At 42.7% G+C, this 23,585-nt stretch overlaps 1 protein-coding gene across 2 annotated transcripts in view; it reads left to right on the top strand.

Moving 5' to 3' along the window:
• LOC127437210 (disks large homolog 4) overlaps positions 1–23,585 on the top strand; it is a 249,316-nt gene that overhangs the window by 91,605 nt on the left and 134,126 nt on the right. For both annotated transcript variants that reach the window (XM_051692010.1, XM_051692002.1), the window contains exon 2: positions 22,609–22,770. In XM_051692010.1, the coding sequence (XP_051547970.1) occupies positions 22,609–22,770 (162 nt within the window). The remainder of the gene's footprint in view (positions 1–22,608; positions 22,771–23,585) is intronic.

The following is a 23,585-nucleotide window of genomic DNA, read 5'->3' as shown; positions in this document are numbered from 1 at the left end:
CACCCACACACACACACACAAATCGAGAGAGCAGAATCAGGTTTCCCATGAATAATGAATGATATTGGATGAGTAAGTGATATCTATGTCTATCTCTCTGTCTGCCAGCATTCATATTCCACAAAGTAGGCAACAGTTATGAAGGCTATTTACTCTTGCTGTTAGTATTAAAAGAGCTGTGTCTGTAAAGAAATTGACAAGGAAATCAAAATGAGAGTTAATAGAGTAGGAGAGAGACAGCTCAATATTTACAATGCTGTAACTCCACATGCTAAAGCAAAAAAGGTCTGTCTGTAGCCTTCTTAAACATATGAATAGCTGTAGACACATTATAAACCCATCTCTTTACTGGTCAACCCTACAGGATAGTTGTTTGAACATGCTGCTACAATGGTGATACCATGTGTAGCGGTGTGTAATCTGTGTTGTGTTCTTGTGGGAATTAGTTTTCCAGAGACTATAATGACACTCAAAAGAGTGATGCAAATATAGTGTTATGAAATGCATACAATGCACAGTTTAGGACAGAAAACCTTTAAATGATGGAATGGGTTGTATTTGGTGGCATATTCTTATTGAACTAATGCTAAATGCGAATAATAAAATTCAGCTAACCATATAATTGTGCATAGTCAGGATATAAAAATAAACAAGACGCAAATACATCTACCATTTGTCAATAAGCCCTAGCCAAATTAGACAAATGCCAACTGGATGGGTCACATGACACCCCCTCATCCTCGAAAACTATGAACAAAACCACATGAGGTTAAATATATCACCCAGACTACAGTACATTAACCTCCTGAGACCCCCGCATGACTGCTGTGTGCATTTTCCATTTCCCTTTTTGATTTGTTATTAGTAACACCTAATAAACAAAAAAAAAAAAAAAAAAAAAACAAATTCTAAAGCAAATAGTTTTCCTAAAAATGTATGTCCACATATGTGGACAGCGGGACTAAGTTGTGAACTTATAAGTAATACCAAGCTAAAGAAAAAGTCCAGGAGTGTTGGTTATTCATGTTTTTGAGACGTTAGACATTACAGCTGATTTTCAATGAAGCTGAATAAACAATTCTTATTCAAAGTAATGTCCAGCATCATCCAATCACTGCCAACCATGTTAAAATAAAATTTTGCATTATAAAATTCTGAATCAATGTACTGATTATCATTGTCCCATGTCCGCCAAGCATGTTGAGTGGTCCAGACATCATCTGCAGCCAGAAACTGAACTTTGGGTCGGATTTTAGGAGTGAATGCACTTAGCTGCATAGAAAGCTGCACCCTTGCTCCCTATTTAGTGAATGACATAACCTCCAGTGTGCTGTGTGTCTGCACTGGTCTCAGAACAGTTTGAAATGCATCTTATTTTCATCCTAACTCTGTATAAAGCCTCTGAAAGCAAGATTGTTTAGCTTTTGCATGAATACATTTATAATACATTTATTCTCAATGTGAAAATGTACAGTAAATATATAAGAATGCATTTATTAATGTTAATGAATAGAACCGTATTGTACATGATTACAAAATAAAATGTAACAAAATTTATATTAAAATTAATTGAAATGACCCACAGATGTGTTATAGTTGAAAATTATTCAAAATAACTAACATGTGTTTTCAACTTTTGATGGAAAATGGTCCCATTTTCCACATAGTATGTGGACTTCATGTTTATCAGCACACTGACGCTTGAAAAATGAATGGATTTTTTAAAGCGGCATATCAAACGAAACTAGAGACGTTACTCTTTACAACCAAATGGGTTTCAATCAAAAAACATAAAGAGGTTTCTTACCAGAGGCACTTTTGTTGGCGCTGCACCCGTAGGAGAGCTTCCTGGAAATCAATGTCATGCTGTTGTGTCACGTGACGCGGTGCACCAGAAGTTTAACCCTTAAATGACAGTGTAGAGTCTTGTGAACAATATTCAGTAATAATTCATTTAAATTATGCTTTGTGTATAGCAAATCTAAAATACAGCATCCACTAATGTGGACGCGAGGTAGCTCGAGTTTAAATACGGGTTCATGCAGACAAACAACGTGTTTTTGGCTGTTAATGATTTGCCTCACGAGAGCATGAACCATTGAAATTAATATGTTTTTAAGAAAAAAAATGTACTATGTTGATGTCCAATGTCAAATCTGGGTCCTGAGGCAAAACCAGTTGAGAATGACTGATTAAAACCATGGCCGGGTAGTTTCATATTGGGGGTGATGCTGTCTCTTTTCTTATATGTATTACATGTGTTCAACTTCACTAGTGTTTTTGGAGTCTTTTGAAGTCAGTGGCTGATATTAGAATGTTAAAAAAAATGTTTGGCGTGACATAGCCTGAGCTTGTGAATAATGCTTGATAAAGAGTTGAGTCACATGATGCAGTTTTATAAAAAAAAAACATCAAGGAAGGCTTGGGTGTTGAAACTTATATTATCAGTAGGTGGATATACTCGAGTAGACTTTTAACCATTGATATAAAGGTCTGGTCCTCTTTACAAGTTAGTTTGGCCAGGAACTGCTCACTTAGACAGGAAGAGCAACCACAGTTCTTGCTGCTTTTATATGTGTGGTTTAGGGGCAGGTTCAAACAGAAAAATTGCAAATGTGTGAAGACTTTGTAATCAGAAACCCTGTATCTTGCAAACGTTGGACTTTGAATGGCAGAATGGTAAACACCTGCACACTACAACACTCCTGAAGCCAGTTTAAAGCCAGCCAATCAGATTAGAGCTTGCCAGATTGAGAATTATTTTTTTTTGTGTGTGCTATATGCATGCATCAGATGGTCAGTGAACAGACCGTGCATCAGTTCCAGCATGTTTACATTAACTTGTGGCACAACCGGAAGCGCATTTTTACTCCACTGATGGTTAGGTTAGGTTTGGGGTTTAGGTCTGGATAAACAGTTCATTAAATATTCATTAATCTTCATTTTATCACATCCTGTACAGCTGAAAAAAATTCACTTCACAACTTGGTTTTGCTGCGCCTTCGTGGACATTACACCTGGAAAATGGAGCTAACACGAGCCTATGTGGCCAAAAACAATTTCCACTTTGGCCACTGGGGGCAGTGTTTGGCATTTTGGTAAGCACAGACTGATTTTAGCTAATGAAAAGTCAGCCTATTGTTTCTGATTTCACTGGGAGATCAATCTGTTGAAACAGACCCTGTGAAATGATCAAACATTTTGGTGAAATTTTCTTTGTGTTGTGCTCTTCTTTTATCATTTTTAACATCCCTGTTTCCTCTCTCTGAGTGTTAAATTATGTGCACAGTCCTCTGTCACCTCTCTCCCGCCCTTTCTGGTGAATTCCAAGAATGTGTGTGTGTGTCAGACAGTGTATTGCAGACTGTTTGGTGTCACTCTTGATGCTGTGATGTATTTTTTTGATTGTGTTTTCCCCTCTTCAGTTATTTAGTACACAAAAGGGTTTTGTTTTTGTGTACAACACAGTACCCCCCAAAGTAGTTAGATGCTGTCATAGCATCTGTCCCTGTAGGGATAATACTGCTCCTATCGCTCCACGATGTGTGTGGGTGTATGCCAGTGGTATGTGTTTCTATTGTGTTCCTAGCGATCATCTGGCATGGGTTTCCTGATAATGTTCTTGCACTTAAAGGAATAGTGGAGCCAAATAAATAAATAAATAATAAATTCTGTCATCATTTTCTCACTTTTGTGGTGTTGTTGTAAGTCGTACAGGTTTGGAACAAAATGAGGCTTAGTAAATGATCGATGCATTTTCAGTGTTGGGTGAACTATCCTTTTAACAAATGTTGTGAAAGATCAAAGAAAGATCCATTAAAGTTACACATAATGGAATTACCAGTGGTCCTAGCCTCTCATTAATTAATGTACATTTGTACATGCTACTTGGATAATGATGCTTTCGGGAAATGTGACATAGAAATTAAATACTTGTGCTTCGGGAAACCCAACAATTTTAACTGAAACATTATTCATAGTTGAAAGTTTAAAGTGAAAAGTTTTAGATATTTTTGGAAAACATGGACATTTTAAAACAGCTAGTATAACTTATCAAGGGATGGACTGTGTGCAAATTCATGTTTTTTTCAGCTATATGCCTCTTAGCTAGCACAGTGATATGCTATCTTGGGATAGCAGTCATTACAGGCAGTGCAGAAGACTGCAGAAGAGATGGCTTCTGTTGAAAGATTGCTGTGGACTTCTACTCTAATTATATGTGTTGGGAACTCCTGAGAGACTCCCCGAACACAGAACCTGTCACAAGACCAAAACAGAGAAACTGTCACATCGAAAGACTCTAGAAACTGAGCTCATCCTTCAGGAGGTGACAGCAAAGGTACTAAGAAACTCTCCTCAGGCTGTGCCTCAGGAATGGATGGACTATTTTTCTGAATTCTATAATTCCGAAGTGTCATTGGTGCAAAATAATATAGAGGTATTGCTGGAATTCAAGTGGAATCCCTTCCCAGGAGCTGCAAATGTGCAATTCTGATACTGCTACACAGGAAGGGTGACTTAGCACTTTTGAAAAATTTGAGACCTGTTACAGTTTTGAGCATTGATTACAAAATCTTGTACAAATGTCATGAGTTTATTGTAACTGGATCAAGAAAAAGCTTTTGACCAGGACTTTCAAAAGCGCTGAGAAACTAATTTTGAAATTTCCACTTAATATTACAAAAATGTAATTATATTCGAATTATATTTTAATTTTAAAGAGATTATTTCAGTTAGGGGAAAATGCTACAGGACATCAGCGATCACCAGATTTTTAAATTGCCATTGTCTCCTAAGCCCACAAGAGGGCACGATAAAGACATGTATACCAAACTGCATCATATTATATTGTATTATTGCAAAGAACATACTTAATAAAAATGCATTCCATTTTAAACTAAAGTGCATAAAATTATATAATCAAAAGATTTCAACCAAGTCTCATAGAATGAACTTTACAACAACTACATTTTTACAAATAGTTTATGTGCCTCGTCTACTTTTTGCCACAGTTTTCTGGTGAAATCAACACTAGAGGCGCTACAACAACTGTGCGTTTTATTCACATTCACAAAAATACACTGAGTACAATTGCTAATAATGACTTAATTAACACTTATTATTCACTCTATGACTCACAAATTGCTTTGTTATGATATCAAAACACTTTTACTCAAACACATAATTTGAAAAACAACACATTTTAACACATGTACATTACATTTTGTACATTACACTACATTTACACACTAATTCCAATGTGAGTAGCTTCCATGGTAGCTCACCTGATAACTGGATTTGGAAGACCACAGCTCAAGGCCAGTCAAGGATGCAAGCTGGCACGTGAGACAAAAGTGTCAGAGAAGCGACACGAAATGAAACGGTTACTTCAGAAAATGTGCTTTTTATGTTGTATATGCTTTTAAAACACTATCAGTTAGGTTTAGGCATTGGTTAAGGGTAAGGACGGCTGTTTTTTTTACCTCTCATGTGCTTTAAGAACCCTAATGGGTGGGTAACACTTTGTTTTAGGGATCATAAATTAGACAGTAATTAGTGACTAATAATTGGACTTGTAAGGGACTAGTTATGGACTTGTTTGGAATTAGAAGGTATTTATTAGTCCTTTGATTTCTTACCCTTGCCTAATAGCCTCTTTACATTTGTTTTTTTCCTTGCAATTAACTTATTAGGTATAAAGAATAGACACCAATAGCTAGTAAGGTGAAAAATACATCTTTCATAGGTTCTCATTACACTATGTGGATATGCAGCTTATAAGTATGAAATAAATATAGAAGGCAGAGATTTTTGATGCTTAGTGTAAATAGCAACAAAAAAAGCATCCTCTTTGCACTAAGGGCAAATAGTGTTAGATGCTATTTTCACCCCTAATTAAATACTACCATGCAGTATAGGGGCATCACTGCAGCATGTTGATTGTGTTTATTGAGTCCCACAAACACCCCACACCAACCCCTACCCCTAAACCGAACCCTAACCTTCTCTGCTTTGTTGAAATACTGTATGCATTATACATGTATTTCATACTTATAAGCTGCACATTCACACAGAGTACTGAGAACCTATAAAGGTGCATAATACTAGCTATTGATATGCTTTGTTTCTAGCCAAACAATTCCTTGTTAATACAAAAGCAAATATAAAGGGACTATAAAGCAAGAATAAGAAATCAGCCAATAAAGGCTTGATAAATTAATTGTGTAGTTTGATTAAATATGATTGTAAATTGTGTATAGAAATTAAATAATTAAATAATAATTGTATTTAGAACCCCTGTAAGCAAGCCGAATGCGACTGCGGCAAGGAACACAAAACTCCATAAGATGTTGGTTAATGGAGAAAAATAACCTTGGGAGAAACCAGACTCACTGTGGGGGCCAGTTCCCCTCTGGCTAAACAGCATGAATATAATGCCAGTATTAGTTATTTATGTGCAGTGCAAGTCATGGTCCATTGTTTTTAAATAAAAAATAAATAAAAAAGAAAAGTATTTTTTTTATTTTTTTTATTTTTTTATTTTATGATTAATGACTAATGTCTTTGAAGTCCATGCTGGATTAACTGCAGAAGTTCACATTAATGCATTGTTAGTTGGCTGATGAAGGCTTTTGTTGGCAATTAAATGATAGTCTATGTATTCCATTTCAAGAGTGTAGTCCATCAATAGACAAAGATGATGCAGGCAGAGATTAATGAGGTGCATCGCAGTTCAACCTGCAGGTCATTTCGGTGAGGTTTGGTAGGGTCCATCCTAAGTCCAAGGTTCAGGCAGTGGTAAATGAAGTGTCCCATGTCTTACTGTTGGAGTTGGAATTAGTTCATCCTCTGAAGTCAAAATACTGAAGTGATGTGTGGCTGGCACTGGCTGTAGTTTATCATAATCTTTCAGCAACACATAGCAGTGGAGTCTGACACCAAGCAGGAATGGAGCTGGATCTGGCTGTCTATGGTAACCTCAGGATATGAATCCCAAGGTTGAGACATGGAAACAAAAATATTAATATTAGCGTAGATGCCATTCAATTTTATGCAGCGTTATAGATCATGTGTTAGGGAGACTATTCCATAGTTTAGGAATTTTGAACCAATTGAAGTTTATTTACTGAACTTGCTGGACATCCTCCCAGTAATGCATTACAATAATCTAGTCTTGAGGTCATGAACGCATTAATTAGTTTTTCGGCATCGGCAACAGAAAGCATGTGTCGTAATTTAGCAATATTTCTCAGGTGGAAGAATGCTGTTCTACAAACATTGGAAATTTGTTCTTCAAATATTGGAAATTTGATTTTCAAAGGACAGTTTTGTATCAAATATAACACCTAAGTTCTTTGCTGTAGAAGACAATGTAACAGTACATCCATTGAGAGTCAAATTATATTTTAGCTGCTTATTTTTAAAGGTTTTTTGTCCAATCATTAGTACCTCTGTTTTGTCGGAATTGAGTAGAAGGACATTTCTGGCCATCCAATATTTATTTCATTGATACACTCTGTTAATTTGGAGAATTGTGAATTTTCGTTGGGTTTAGAAGAAATATAAAGTTGGTTATTGTCGGCATAACAGTGTAAACTTATTCCATGATTCCTGATAATATTATGGGGAAGCATGTATAAGGAGAAAAGCAGAGGTCCTAAAACTGATCCCTGGGGCACTCTATACTTAACTTTTGTTTGATTTGACAATTCCTCATTTACACATACAAAGTGGTAGCAGTCTGATAAATAGGACCTAACCCATGCTAATGTAAGTCCACTAATGCCAACATAATTCTCCAGCCTATTCAAGAGAATGTCGTGACCTATCGTTTCGAAGGCAGCACTAAGATCTAAAAGCACTAGAAGAAAAATGCAGCCGCGATCAAATGATAAGAGCAAGTAATTTGTAACTGATAAGTGCAGTCTTTGTACTGTAATGGAGCCTAAATCCTGACTGAAATTCTTCATATATTCCATTTCTCTGTAGAAATGAACATAGTTGGGAGGACACTACCTTTTCTAGTATTTTCGACACAAATGGTATATTTGAAATCGGTCTGTAATTAGCCAATTCTCTAGGATCAAGCTGTGGCTTCTTAATAAGCGGTTTGATAACTGCCATTTTAAAGTTTTTTGGGACATGTCCTAAGGATAGCGAGCAGTTAATAATATTAAAAAGAGGTTCTGAGATTACTGGGAATACCTCTTTTAAATTTGTATTGGATCTAACATACATGTTGTGGCTTTTGATTTTTTGATAAGTATTGTTAGCTCTTCATGTACTATGACAGCGAAGGATTGAAGTTGCTCGTGAGCAAAATTATGAGACACTGCTTTCTGAGGTGCTGTGACATTTGATTGCATAATTCCAATTGTATTTCTGATTATTTCAATTTTATCAGTAAAGAAACTCATGAAGTCATTACTATTGTGCTGCGATGGAATATCTGGTTCTGTCGATGCTTTATTCCTAACCAATGTAGCCACAGTACTGAACAAACACCTAGGATTGTTGTGGTTATTTTCTATGAGTTTGCTCAAATATGCTGACCTGGCAGCTTTTAGTGCCTGTCTATAGCTACAGACACTATCCTTCCATGCAATGTGAAATACCTCTAATTTTGTATTCTTCCACTTGCGCTCCATTTTCTAAGCTGCTCTTTTGAGAGCATGAGTGTGATAATTGTACCACGGTGCGAGGCTTGTTTTCTTTAATTTTCTTTCATAGAAGTGGGGCGACACTAACAAGAGTGCTAGAGAAGACTGTATGTATACTTTGTTATTACATCAAGTTCTTCTAGACTTTTTGGCTTACTGAGTATGTGAGACAATTCTGGAAGTTTATTAGTGAAGCTATCTTTAGTGGTCAAATGAATAGTTCTACCTGAACGATAGCATGGTGTAGACTGAGTGACATTAGCTGATCGCAACAAACAAGAGACAAGGTAATGATTTGATAACATGTCATAGCTCTGCGGTAGGTCCTGTCACTTTTTGTCTGACTCCAAGAGAGTTGAGAATATCGATAAATGCTAATCCCAATGTGTAATTTGCATTATCTATGTGAATGTTGAAGTCACCAACAATTAAAGCTCTATCTATATAAACTACTAGATCTGATAGAAAATTTGCAAATTCACCAAGGAAACCAAAGTAAGGCCAGGGTGATATATGTACTGTAGCAAGGGCAAAAGATAACAGAGATTATTTATTTATATCTGACGATGTCATATGAAGCATTATTAGTTCAAAAGACTTAAACTTATATCCTGTCCTCTAAGTAACACCAAAACCTTCACTGTAAATTGAGCAACACCTCCTCCTCGACCCTTCAGAAGAAGCTCATGCTTATAACAATAACCTGGGGGAGTAGATTCATTTAAACTAATATATTCATCTGGTTTAAGCCAGGTTTCAGTCAAACAGATTGCATCCAAACTATGATCTGTAATAATTTCATTTACAATTAGTGCTTTGGTAGAAAGAGATCTAATGTTTAGTAGCCCTACCTTAATATGATGCTTATCTTCAATTTATTTTATTTTTTCAAGTTTGACCTTAATTAATTTTTTTTCTAAATGATTTAGTGAGAGTTTTGTGTTTGATAGTTCGGGGAACAGTCATTTGTCTGCTTCCTGACCTTGGTCCCAGTTAGTCAAATACTATCATTATTAAGACTATGAGCCAAATTACTAGAGAGGAGAGCAGCACCTTCCCTGGAGGGATGGAGTCCGTCTCTCTTTAGCAGGTCAGGTCTACCCCAAAAACTCTTCCAATTGTTTATAAATCCTATGCTCTTCTCCTGACAACACTCAGACATCCAGCCATTCAGTGACACTAATCTACTATAAACCTCATCACCACGACGAGCAGGGAGGGGGCCAGAGCATATTATAGTGTCTGACATCGTTTTTCCACGTTCACACACCTCTTTAACATTATCTCTAGTGATCTCCGACTGGCGAAGCCAGACATTGTTAGTGCCGACATGAATAACAATTTTAGAAAATATACGTTAAGCATTAGCCAGCACTTGTAAATTTATTTATTTATTTTGTGGATTTTCTCCCCTTTTTCTCCCAATTTGGAATGGCCAATTCCCAATGTGCTTTTAAATCCTCATGGTGGCGTAGTGATTTGCCTCAATCCAGGTGGTGGAGGACAAATCCCAGCTGCCTCCGCGTCTGAGACCGTCAACCTGTGCATCTTATCACGTGGCTTGTTGAGCGTGTTGCCACGGAGACATAGCGCGCGTGGAGGCTTCACACCATCCATCGTGGCATCCGCACTTAACTCACCATGCGCTCCACCAAGAACAAACCACATTATTGCAATCACGAGGAGTTTAACCAATGTGACTCTATCCTCCCTAGCAACTGGGCCAATTTGGTTGCTTAGGGGACCTGGTTGGAGTCACTCAGCACACCCTGGGATTCAAACTAGCGAACTCCAGGGGTGGTAGCCAGCGTCTTTACCACTGAGCTACCAAGGCACCCAGCACTTGTAAATTTGATCTGATGTCAGATGCTCTGGCAACCGAAATGCATTTATCAATAGTGGCTGGAGTCTCTATTTCCATGTTCCTTACAATAGAATCACCAATTATTAGGGCTCTTTCAACATGATTCTCAGTGGGTGCATCACTGAGTGGGGAGAATCGATTGGATACCCTAACAGGAATGGGAGAGTGGTGTCACTTTGCTGAGCGAGTATGCTGCCGAGACGTCACCCAATCGCTCTGCTGCGGGGGCTCCACAGCCAGAACCAAAGTGTGTGTGTTGCTCGCTGTACTACCAGCATCCGAAACAGTATCTACCTGCTTCGCTTTCTCACTGACCTCCACTAGCATTCAGATGCATGTCTCTAGCTCACTAATCTTCTCCATCAGCTTGACTAATTCCTTACATTTATCACAGGTAAACCCCTCACTGCTGACAGAAGAAGCTATAGTAAACATGTGGCATGTAATGCAGGAAGCAATAACATAAGCAGATGCGATGACTTACCGCAATTGCTTGTTGTTGTTGTTGTTGTGGTTGTTGATGTTGTGGTTGTTCTTGAGTGGCGAAGGTTTGAGATTGATGTGGTTCCCAATCAGCAGATGTTTGAGATTGATGCAATAATTCATGTAAAACACAGTGGAGAAAATGAATGCACGCGGTCGAGATGCGAGATGTAGACAAGTGGAAAAAAGAAAGAACAAAATGAGAGAAACTTGTGCGCGCGGTAAAAACACACAGATGAAACAGTAGACAAGCAGAAAAACCCGAAGCATGTAGTAAAATCGCAAAGGATAAAACAATGAACATTTAGTGTCTGTATTTGCATAAACCAAGTTGTAGCTGTCATCTATTGCTGCAGAACAATCAGCCAATCAGTACTTTTATGCACAAAGCCTCTAGTCTAGATGAGCATGTTGAGCGTCTTAGGCAGGAGTTTGTTTGTGTGTGTGTGTGTGTGTGTACATGTTTATACTACGTTGTGGGGACCAAATGTCCCCACAAGGATAGTAAAACCTGAGATCACCTACATTGTGTGGACCAGCCAGCGGTCCCCACGAGGGAAATGGCTTATTAAACATACTAAATGATGTTTTTTGAAAATGTAAAAATGCAAAAAGGTTTCTGTGAGGGTTAGGTTTAGGGGTAGGGTTAGGGTTGGAGATATAAATTATCGTTAGATCTGTATAAAATCCAAAAAAATGCATGGAAGTCTTTGGAGAGTCCCTACAATGATATAAAAACATAGTAGTGTGTGTGTGTGTGTGTGTGTGTGTGTGTGTGTGTGTGTGTGTGTGTGTGTGTTTGCAGGCTCAGCTGTGATTGAGGGATATTTTCCTACTTTTAAAGCTTAATAGATGCCAACACATAAGCCTCTTTAGGGATGGACTGTACTTAGATTTTTATTACATATTTAGACAATATGTACAATATATCTTCTTCTCAGCATATCTGTTTCTCTATTTTCAGTGTGTGTTCATATTAAGCAAGCTACATGTTTAAAACTGTGGCAGGAATAAAATCTTTAATTGAAAGGCCAATGTCCAATTAACAATCTGATGCTTTTTCCAATGCAAATAGCACTCATGATGCTCCTATAGACCTCTAGTAAAGCACAACAACCGGGCAGGACACAAAATGACTTGTTTAGAGTCTCTTGTCCAGTAAACATCGATCTTTGCTCCATTGCAATCTAATGTAACGGTATCTAGACTTTGATAAAAGCACTGCTTCAGTAGGGCTTCATGGGCCATGTGCCCAATGACTTCAATGGACATTATCATGTAGTATAAAAGCAGATCAGGTTACTTGAAGAAACGGCATGATAGTGACTTTTTTGTGATATTTGACACTTTTATTCAATAAAATAGTGAAATGCACCCAGAGTGATATGTAATATATACAGAAGGTTACATTATTTATACAAATATTAAACATATAATTTGTCTCAAAGCTGATGTGTGTAATTTTTTGATGTTGAAATTCTTTCTCGTATCCCAGCGTTTGTTGGTTGATTTCACCAAAAAAATTAACACTGTGGCTACACGGTTCTTTTAAAGGAATAGTTCACCCATAGTTGATAATTCTCTCATTATTTACTCACCCTTATGCTGTCAAATTTATATGACTTTCTTTATTCTGCCAAACACAAATGAAGATTTTTTCATAGATGTGACATGTTGTAACGTATGCTGGAACTGCTGACAATGATGGCAACGACGAAGACGTGAAGATGAAGAACCCAAGTGCAGTTTATTTACAGAATGTGAAATCCAATAACCCTGACTACAAAACAAAACATGAACATGGACTAGACTAGACTTGACTATGGCTTGACTTGACTACAGACATGGCTTGACTATAAACATACCCATTCACATTCAGTACTCGACAACTAGACAATGAAAACCTGAGGGCTTAAATACAAGACATGGGAGAACATAAACCAATGAACAAACAGAACTGATAACAAGATAATTAAACAATAAACCAATGAAAACATGACACATGAACATGGAGGGAAAACAGAAATCACATGACAAGGGAAACAGGAACTAAACATTTCAAAATAAAAGACATGAATCAACAGAATACACATGACATATCCCACCCACTAAGGGGTGGCTCCTGACACCCCAACACATAAACAAAACACGTAAAACATGACATAATTCAAAGTTCTGTGGGGGGGGGGGTGTCTTGAGGCATGTGGCGTGGCGAGAAAGGGCGAGGGGCATGGGGCCAGGGCAAAGCCATGGGAGGCTCGAGGGGCGGAGCCATGGAAGGTGGAGCCGTGAGAGGCTCGAGGGGCGGAGCCATGGAACGTGGTGCCCGGAGAGTAGCCAAAGACTCGAAGGGCCAGGGTGGAGCTGATGGCAGGGAGGACCAAGGCGGTGCTGGAGGCTCGGAGGAGCAAGGCGGAGCTGAGGGATCAGAAGACTGAGGTGGAGCCGGTGGGACTGAGGACCAAGGTGAAGCCGTAGGGAAGGAGGTCCCCGGTGAAGCTGACAGATCGGAGGGATGAGGCACAGCCAGAGGATCAGAGAGCCAAAGCGGAGCCAGGTGACCGACAGACCAAGGAGAAGCCGGAGGGACGAGGGGCCCCGGCACAGCCGACAGGCTGAAGGACCATAGTGGAGCTGAGGGAATGCCGAGCTGAGGCAGTGTCGAGGGACCGACAGGCCAAAGCGAAGTCCAGGGCTCGGAGGGTCCAGGCGGGGTCGGGGGCCCGAAAGTTCCCCTTGCCTGCTCAGGAGAACTAAGGGTGGGTATAAGGGTGGGAACCATCTCCAGGTCCCACTGCTCAGGTGTGGCTGTGACATGGCATGGAGCAAGCTGAGGCGTTGCTGTGACGTGGCATGGAGCAGGCTGAGGCGTTGCTGTGACGCGGCATGGAGCAGGCTGAGGCGTTGCTGTGACGTGGCATGGAGCAGGCTGAGGCGTTGCTGTGACGTGGAACTCTGGCTCGGCATCCGCCTCCCCCACAGTGAACGGGGAACCAATGAACCGTAGGGCGAGGTCGGTATATTGAGCCAGGCTGTGGGAACTGTGACCGCCAGGCATCAAAAAAGAAATGGACTCATTCAGACCAAATCTAAAACAGTCTTTGAGGGCAACCTCATTAAAGTCCACCTGGCTGGCTAGACCGCAGAAGTCCTCAACATAGTCCTCCAGGGGACAAATCCCCTGACGTAGGCACAGAAGTAAAACTGCTGGGTCCATGGTTGGTCTAGTATTCTGTAACGTGTGCTGGCTGCTGGCAATGATGGCAATGAAGACGAAGATGACGTGAAGATGAAGAACCCAAGTGCAGTTTATTTACAGAACGTGAAATCCAATAACCCTGACTACCAAAACAAACATGAACATGAACTTGACTAGACTAGACTAGACTATGGCTTGACTTGACTTGACTACGAAACAACATTCACATCCATCACATTCAATACTCGACAACTAGACAATTAAAACATGAGGGCTTAAATACAAGACATGGGAGAACATAAACCAATGAACAAACAGAACTGATAACAAGATAATTAAACAATAAACCAATGAAAACATGACATATGAACATGGAGGGAAAACAGAAATCACATGACAAGGGAAACAGGAACTAAACATTTCAAAATAAAAGACATGAATCAACAGAATACACATGACACATGTTTATTATATCCAATGCAAGTTCATGGGGTCCAAAACTTCCAAGTTCCAGAAAGGACATAAAGGAAGCATAAAGGTAATCCATACAATTTGAACGGTTTAATCCATGTCTTCTGAAGCAGTACGATCAGTTTTGGTTGAGAAACAGACTAGAGGTCTACACGGACCTCAAAATGAAACCCGAACCCGACCCGTAGCCAAAATCGCTCACTATCTTTATAATTTCTTCTCCTAGCAAGTACTGTTGCAATAGGCTGTATTTTATGAAAGCATATAGGCAACATTCGTAACAGTATTGAAACAGTAAACATACACAGTTTTAACAAGGCACGGCAGCTCCTCAGTACACTAGAGCAGAAGGGAAAAATGCGCTGAAACTTTGCTTGGTGCGGAACAATCTGGAATATTGTTAAACAATGCAACAGTCTTCTCTATGCAGCCTGAACTTGTTTAGAACATTGAATCTTTGTGACACCTGCGCTAAAATCAAGCTAGACACAGCGCAATGAATGAAACAGAGCGCAGGTGTCTCTACATGCGTTTTTGAAAATTTGAAGATTTTTATTTTTAACTTGATACGTTGTTTAAAATGTGCCTGTCCTGTGCGAGATGCTGAAGACAGTGCAACAGTCAAAGACATTCGTCCAGTATGTGTTTACATAGGAAAACAATGGGAAAACAGAATAGTCACGTGCAAAAACAGGTTCGGTGCGTACATCCCCTAACTCGTTCGTTCGCGCGTGTCTGTGAGTGAGAGCGCGTGAGTAAAACAAGTTCGGTAGGCCGGTTTATTTTTTCATTAATTACAAACCCTATCCTGACCCGAACCCAAAGTCCTACTTGAAAAACTGACTTGACCTGGGCTGAAACCCGTCGGGCCCTGGTTGGGTTGCAGACCTCTAAAACAGACCAAAATGTAATGCCTTTTTTTTTTTTTTTTTACCATAAATCATGATTTGATCGTGATCATGATTTGAAGCTCGATTACACTTTCTTGTGCTTGACATGAGGAACATTTTCCTCCACATTGTCTGTGCAAATTATTGGTGAAATATGCAGAATTATCTTATTGGTAGCTGAGAGCATTATCACTTTAGCTAAAATATTTAATAAACAAACAGAGAAATTTGTCAAATTTTATTAATGCTGGGTGTCTGAGATTATGCGCAGATCTTGTAATAGTTGCTATGTCTTACAGTGTCTTTTTTACTCCTCATAGAGGTGAGGTTCAACACTGGTGTTAGATTTCCACATATTAACTCTAATAATTTTCCTTTTCTCATGCTGCAGATGATTTATCATAAACACTATTTATCATACACGACAGACTGTTTGACATTCAGTGAGAAAACCTCATAAACCTAAATGTTATCTTATGATTTTAGGATAACTGGAAAACGTCATGGTTACTGGTGTAACCTTCGTTCCCTCCATCAGAGAACGGAGTTTACACCAGTAACCATGACGTTCCCTATCTGTCACTCACTCGACGTTGGTGTCGATGTAGTGACACTAGAGGTTCCTATACGAAACGCCACAAGGCTGAACTGTGTTATGTGAACTGATTATGTCAACGCCTCATAGCCAGCACATCAGGTCGACACGTAACCTCCCCCAACATAGTTATGAGTGTCGAACGGCCCTTTTGGGGGACAAGTCGACTACCCAAAGATAGAGACAGGCTTAACCCTGTCGTGGCCTCTTTTCCCCTTCTCTTTTTCCACTCCCTAAAAAAGAAGGGGGATTATCCGACTGGGCCGCCAGGTCAAGTCGGGGGGTGTCCCTCCCAAGGGGAAGACACCGCGGAGACCACACCTCGCCCAAAGAGAGGGGGGGATATTTAAGTGGAAAAATATGTCACATGGTCTTTCCAACCATGTGGAGAGCCTTCAAGGTAGATCCTGCCCAATGGGGGAGGAGTTACTACAAACATGGAGACTGGGGCAGAGGGGCTCTGCCCAAGGAAGACGCAGTTTGCCAGCAGGGAAACGAACTAGCAGAAGATACATATTGCATGGGGTTAGCCTTACAGGGAACCGCCACATGCGGAGCACCTACCCCAGAACAGGGCTCTTAGTTAGCGCGTGTACTGGGCCAGCAGCGAGTCTCTCCAAAATCTCGACTGCCACAGGGCTTGGAGGAAGTCAACCAGGGAACAAAGTTTGTGAACACTACTGGGAATTAATGGTGCACGTCTTCAGCTCCAAGGGAGGTTGAAGGCGCTATGTGCAAGTGATACACCCGGCCAGCTATCCTGGGCTTATCCGCTTGTGTTGCGTGCCTCTACCTGGGATGAAACGGTTCCACCCAGAGGTTGTAGAACCTTGCACAGGTGTTGGGTGTTGCCCAGCCCGCTGCTCTGCAAATGTCTGTTAGAGAGGCACCCCTGGCCAGGGCCCAGGGAGCCGTTACACCCCTGGTAAAATGGGCTGGTAGCCCTACCGGGGGCGGCATGTCCTAGGCGACATATGCCATAGTTATGGTGTCAATGAGCCAGTGGGCGATCCTCTGCTTGGAGACAGCGCTTCCTGCTCAGAGATTCTAAAGCTCTGCATGCGATCCAAATAGATGCGTAAAGCACGCACCGGACACAGCGACGTCAGGGCTGGGTCTGCCTCCTCCTGGGGCAGCGCTTGCAGGTTCACCACCTAGTCCCTAGGGGTGGTGGGAACCTTGGGCACATAGCCCAGTCAGGGTCTCAGGATCACGTGAGAGTAACCTGGACCAAACTCCAGGCACGTTTCGCTGACAGAGAATGCTTGCAGGTCACCTACCCTCTTGATGGAAGTGAGCGCAGTCAGGAGGGCAGTCTTCAAGGAAAGTGCCTTAAGCTCGGCTGACTGCAAAGGCTCAAAGGGGGCTCTCTGTAGACCCTGATGAACTACAGAGGTCCGATGAGGGAATGAGGCACGGTCTGGAGGGATTCAGCCTCCTGGCGCCTCTTAGGAACCTGATGATCAGGTCGTGCTTCCCTAAGGACTTACCGTCGACTGCGTTGTAGTGTGCTGCTATGGCAGCAACGTACACCTTCAAGGTGGAAGGGGACAGCCTCCCTTCCAACCTCTCTTGCCGGAAGGAAAGCACTGATCCGACTGCGCATCTCTGGGGGTCTTCCCGACGGGAAGAACACCACTTAGCGAACAGACACCACTTAAAAGGCATACAGGCGCCTCGTAGAAGGGACCCTAGCCTGAGTGATCGTGTCTACCACCGCAGGTGGGAGACAGCTTGGGTCTTCCACGTCCCGTCCAGAGGCCAGACATGGAGATTCCAGAGGTCTGAGCATAGGTGCCAGATGGTGCCCCTTCCCTGAGAAACAAGGTCCTTCCTCAGGGGAATTCGCCAGGAGGGAGCTGTCGCGAGGAGCGTGAGGTCCAAGCACCACGTCTGGGTGGGCCAGTAGGGTGCTACCAGGATGACCTGCTCCTCGTCCTCCCTGACCTTGCACAGGGTCTGTGCAAGCAGGCTCACTGGGGGAAACGCATATTTGCGAATTCCAGGGGGCCAGCTATGTGCCAGCGCGTCTATGCCGAGGGAGACCTCGGTCAGGGCGTACCAGAGCAGGCAGTGGGGGAGGATTCTTGGGAGGTGAACAGGTGCACCTGTGCCTGTCGAATCAACTCCAAATCAGCTGGACCACCTGAAGGTGGAGTCTCCACTCTCCCCTGAGGGTAACCGGTTGTGACAGCGCATCCGCTGTAGTGTTGAGGTTGCCCGGGATGTGAGTGGCTTGCAGCAACTTGAAGTGCTGCTGACTCCAGAGGAGGAGACGACGGGCGAGTTGTGACATACAACGAGAGCGCAAACCCCCTTGGCGGTTGACATGCTACCGTTGTCGTGTTGTCTGTCTGAACTAACACGTGCTTGCCCTGGATCAATGGTCGGAACCTCCGCAGGGCGAGCAGAATTGCCAACAACTCGAGGCAGTTGATGTGCCAATGCAGTCGCGGACCCGTCCCGTTGCAAACAGCGCCCCAGCCCATTTTGGAGGCATCTGTCATGACCACGACGCGCCTGGGGACCAGTTTTAGAGGAACACCTGCCCTTAGGAACGAGAGGTCGGTCCAAGGGCTGAAAAGACGGTGACAGACCGACATAATGGCCACGCGGTGTGTCCCGTGGCGCCATGCCCATCTCGGGACTCGAGTCTGGAGCCAGTGCTGAAGGGCCTCATATGCATCAACCCGAGCGGGGTGGCCACCGCCGAGGATGCCATATGCCCCAGGAGCCTCTGAAAAAGTTTCAGTGGAACCGCTGTTCCCTGTTTGAATGCCTTCAAACAGGCCAGCACCGACTGGGCGTGCTCGTTCGTAAGGCGCGTCATCAAGGAGACTGAGTCCAACTCCAAACCGAGAAAAGAGATGCTCTGAACCGGGAGGAGCTTGCTCTTTTCCCAGTTGACCCGAAGCCCTAGTTGGCTGAGGTGTGAGAGCACCAGGTCCCTGTGTGTGCACAACACGTCTCAAGAGTGAGCTAGGATTAGCCAGTCGTCGAGATAGTTGAGAACGCGAATGCCCACCTCCCTTAATAGGGCAAGGGCAGCCTCTGCGACCTTCGTAAAGACGTGAGGAGACAGGGACAGGCTGAAAGGGAGGACTTTATACGGATACGCCTGACCCTCGAACGCGAACCGCAGGAAGGGTCTGTGTCGAGGAAGGATCAAGGCGTGGAAGTACGCATCCTTCAGGTCTACCGCCGCGAACCAATCTTACTGCCGGATGCTCGCCAGAATGTGTTTTTGTGTCAGCATCTTGAACGGGAGTCTGTGTAAAGCCTAATTCAGAACTCACAGGTCCAAGATTGGCCTCAACCCACCGCCTTTTTTCGGTACAATGAAGTAGGGGCTGAAAAACCCCTTCTTCATCTCGGCTGGAGGGACAGGTTCTATTGTGCCCTTCCGTAGGAGGGTAGCGATCTCAGTGCAAGGTACCAGCGTTTTCGTCTTTCACCAAGGTGAAGTGGACACCGCTGAACCTGGGCGGATGCCCAGCAAAGTGAATCGCGCAGCCGAGTCGGACGGTCCGGACCAGCCCTCGCGACAGATTGGAAAGCGCAAGTCATGCATCCAAGTTCCACACAAGGGGGACCAAAGGGACAACGTCATCGGACGTACCGGCAGGTGTGGCCTCGCGGCGGGGCGGAGCTCGAGGTGCCACACCACGTCGTGGCCGTGTTGAGTCCAAGGACATCGAAGCACTTACCTGGCTCCTTGTGACCACCCCCGGAGCAGCCTGGGACGGGGGAGGAAGAGGCCTGTCGTCATCTCCACGTCAGCCTGTGACTGGGCAATCGAACCCGAAGGGAGGAGCCCAGCTGAGGCTTCCGACTGGACGAGCCCGCTCTCCGATGCTGCGCTCGAGAGCTCATCACTTTCACGGACTCCGAATAAGAGGTTGATCTCGCCGTGAAACGAGCCAGTGGACTCACCCGGAAGCCCGATCGGGGCAGACGAGCGTGCTGGGGAATGGGAGGTCCGCGGGGGGATATCCGGCGGAGGCGGTTCCATTGGGGTCCCCAAATCGCCCCCAGTGCTAGCCACGCTGGCCTCATACCCGTGGGTAAAAAGACCAAGGCGGGAGCCTCTGGGGTGGCTCGCTTTCTTACGAAGGCGAGCCGCGACCGCAACATTACCATGGACATATTCTCGCAATGAGAACATGACCATCCACGAACGCTGTCTCTGCGTGAGCAGTGCCCAGACATGAAAGACAGTGATCGTGACCGTCAGAAGGCGAGAGATAACGAGCGCAACCAGGAATAACACACAATTGGAAAAGCATCTTTAAAAAGATGCGTCTTTAAAAAGACGTTCCGTGTGTGCGCTCTTTTAGAGAAATATATACTCTTTTAGAGGGGAAAAATGCTCTTTCAGAAAATATACTCTCTAGTTTTTCTGCCGAAGCGCCCAGGGGCGTTCTCTGCAGTGCATCAGCGCAGAGGAGGGAGAAGCCGCTGAAATGTGCCGTGAGATCCAGCAGAGGTGAATGAACAGTAGTATTCAGCTCAGTGAGCATGACCGTTCGGCTCCGAAGAGAAAATCTGAATGAGTGGTTGCATACCAGCTCCTTTTATACCTGTATGTCCGGGGGAGTGGCATGCAAATACCACTCGCCAATTTTCATTGGCCTTTTATCAAAGACCAGAGGTGTCTTGGGCTCCCAAGAGTGACCCCTAGTGTCACTACATCGACACCAACGTCGAGTGAGTGACAGATAGGGAACTGTTGTGATCAGTTTAAGATTAAGTTTAGGGTTCATATTTCCACATTGCATGGACACATTTTGCAATACTTCTTGCAAGATTTCTTTATCTTTATCTATGCTTTTTGCATTTGTCTCTTGCATTCTCTCTCTCTCTCTCTCTCTCTCTCTCTCTGTCTCTCTCTCTGTCTATCTCTATCTCTCTCAGTCGCTCAGTATTGCTGGCTCTTGGAAATGTGAGCTTGTTGACTGTTATCTACCCCCAATTCCACTCTTCAATCTCCTCTTTCCTGGTTGGATTGAAGGATGGCTTCTATCTGTTCTAGATACGAGTCCTTCTAAGGCCTCATTTACACCTGGTATTTTTGGGCGTTTTGGGCGATTTTCTTTTGAAATGGGACAACACTATGACAGGGTCAGGGTGTAAACAGGGTCCAAAAAGTTTGAGATGTTCTAACTTTAGCCACATCTGGAGGTGGTTGAAAACACATGGGACCACATTGGGCTCGTAGTGTAAACACTCATCCATTCGAATGTGTTCGAACAGCTGCGATGCGTCGTCTACTCACCTGCCAATCAACAATGCACTAAAACATATACAATTTTGCCTGTCACATGCCGTTTTGAAAGGAAATAACCATTCATAGACTGATGTAATGATTGATGTACAGCATGTTGTCATGAAATCAGAGACCCTACCCTCGAAATCCAAACAAAAGTTGTAAAAAAAGACACATATTACGACCAGTTGTTTACAGTGATGTGTCTTGCTTGTCCACTTGTGATCAGATCACCTAAAACGCATTTTATACAAGGTGTAAACAGGGCCTAAAGCTTGTCAGTTTACTTGCTGGCCATCTTGGTAACACCTCAGGGCAGCTATCTCATACAAGTACAGCTACTTGAATGAAGGCAGACTGAAATCTCCAAAAATGTTTGCCGAGCTTATCAAGCAAATCACCAATAAAATCTGATGTTATTATTAATTTTTTTTTTGCTAGTCTCACCAAATTTGGCTCCAAAGATTTTTAGACCATGCTGGACAAAAGTTACAGACTGGGTTTCAAAAAGCTGTAGGATGTGTTGCACAGTTTTTTTTTTTAATTTTTTTTTTTTATGTGATCAGAGCTAAAGAGGCACAATTTATAATATCATTGTATTCAGATTTTTCTGCTGATTTAAAAAAAGGATTTCATCATAATCTTGACTAACCGTTTTGAAAGTTTTGTTCTTTCCCCATTCAAGTAGCTATATTTTTATGCCGCTTGTTTACATGGAGCGTTTCCAAGATGGCCGCCAAAAGAGACTGCTAAATCTCTGTGGTGAAAATCCAAAGGTTGTAGGCTCGAATCCCGCATGGGGTGATCATAAAGTGGCACCTCTGTTGTCCTAGACTCTTTGTATTCACTTAATGCAATGGTTGTGCTTGACCCCTTCTTGCAGCTACTGTATTCAGTTTAAATTTTTTTAACTTGTAATTAAATGTGTCAAAATTTTTCATTCCACAGAAAAGTCCCTTTCTGTGGACTTTCATTGTAGGAAGTCTTCTGATGTTTGATTAATCTCCTGCTATCTCCTTGTGTTGTATCTAGTGCCAAATAAATCTTAATTTGTTTGTGTTTGTAGAAATCAGATTAATCCCAGAGAGTTATCAGTTTTTGTGAACTTTACAACTTTTAATTTGCAAAGCTGCAGAATGTGTTTTTGAGTGCATTCTCTCTATTTCTCTCCTCATTGTAGAAATATCGATATCAGGATGAAGAGACTCCACCCCTGGAGCATAGCCCCGCCCACCTGGCTCACAGTAAAAGCGCTGAGATGCTTCACATGAGTGATAAGAATCTGGCTGCCATGGATTCCTTGCACAGTTATGCCCCCCCCACACACATCTCACCAATAAAGGTATGGATACTCAAACACACAGACAGACTAGTTGTTGGCACTGTGGTATTGTGAATACAATTCGCTCTCTCCTAAATATGTTCTGAGAGCAGAGTATGCATTGAGGTCATCACTATCACTGAGCTCAGTGAGCTGCATACAGTTTACATTTGCAACTGTATTATTTTTTGCAGTGTTCAGTCACAAAAGTAACAAAAGGCTCTGGGGAAATGTATCTCTTTTTTATTTTATCCCCTTTTCTCTTCAATTTGGAATGCCCAATTCCAACTACTTACTAGGTCCTCGTGGTGTCACGGTTACTCACCTCAATCCGGGTGGCAGAGGACAAGTCTCAGTTGCCTCCGCTTCTGAGACAGTCAATCCGCACATCTTATCTTGTGGCTTGCTGTGCATGACACCGCGGAGACTCACAGCATGTGGAGGCTCATGCTAATCTCCGCTATCCATGCACAAATTACCACGCACCCCATTGAGAGCGAGAACCATTAATCATGACCACGAGGAGGTTACCCCATGTGACTCTACCCTCCCTAGCAATCGGGCCAATTTGGTTGCTTAGGAGACCTGGCTGGAGTCATTCAGCACACCCTGGATTTGAACTTGCGACTCCAGGGGTGGTAGTCTGTGTCAATACTCGCTGAGCTACCAAGGCCCCGCTGAGAAATGTATCTCTGAAAAACAAATAGTGCAGACTACACACAAGAATGTGTCCTGTGTAAACGCTCTGCTATATTGCTATTTTCACACTACTGAATTATGCAGCAGTACTCTCATCCCTCGAGCGCGCTCACTTAATGCAGCTACATTATAACGTG

This window comes from Myxocyprinus asiaticus, chromosome 4 (genome assembly GCF_019703515.2).
Source record: "Myxocyprinus asiaticus isolate MX2 ecotype Aquarium Trade chromosome 4, UBuf_Myxa_2, whole genome shotgun sequence".
NCBI classification, from domain to species: domain Eukaryota; kingdom Metazoa; phylum Chordata; class Actinopteri; order Cypriniformes; family Catostomidae; genus Myxocyprinus; species Myxocyprinus asiaticus.
The sequence above is the reverse complement of the archived record's forward strand: the minus strand, read 5'-3'. Positions and strand labels throughout refer to the sequence as shown.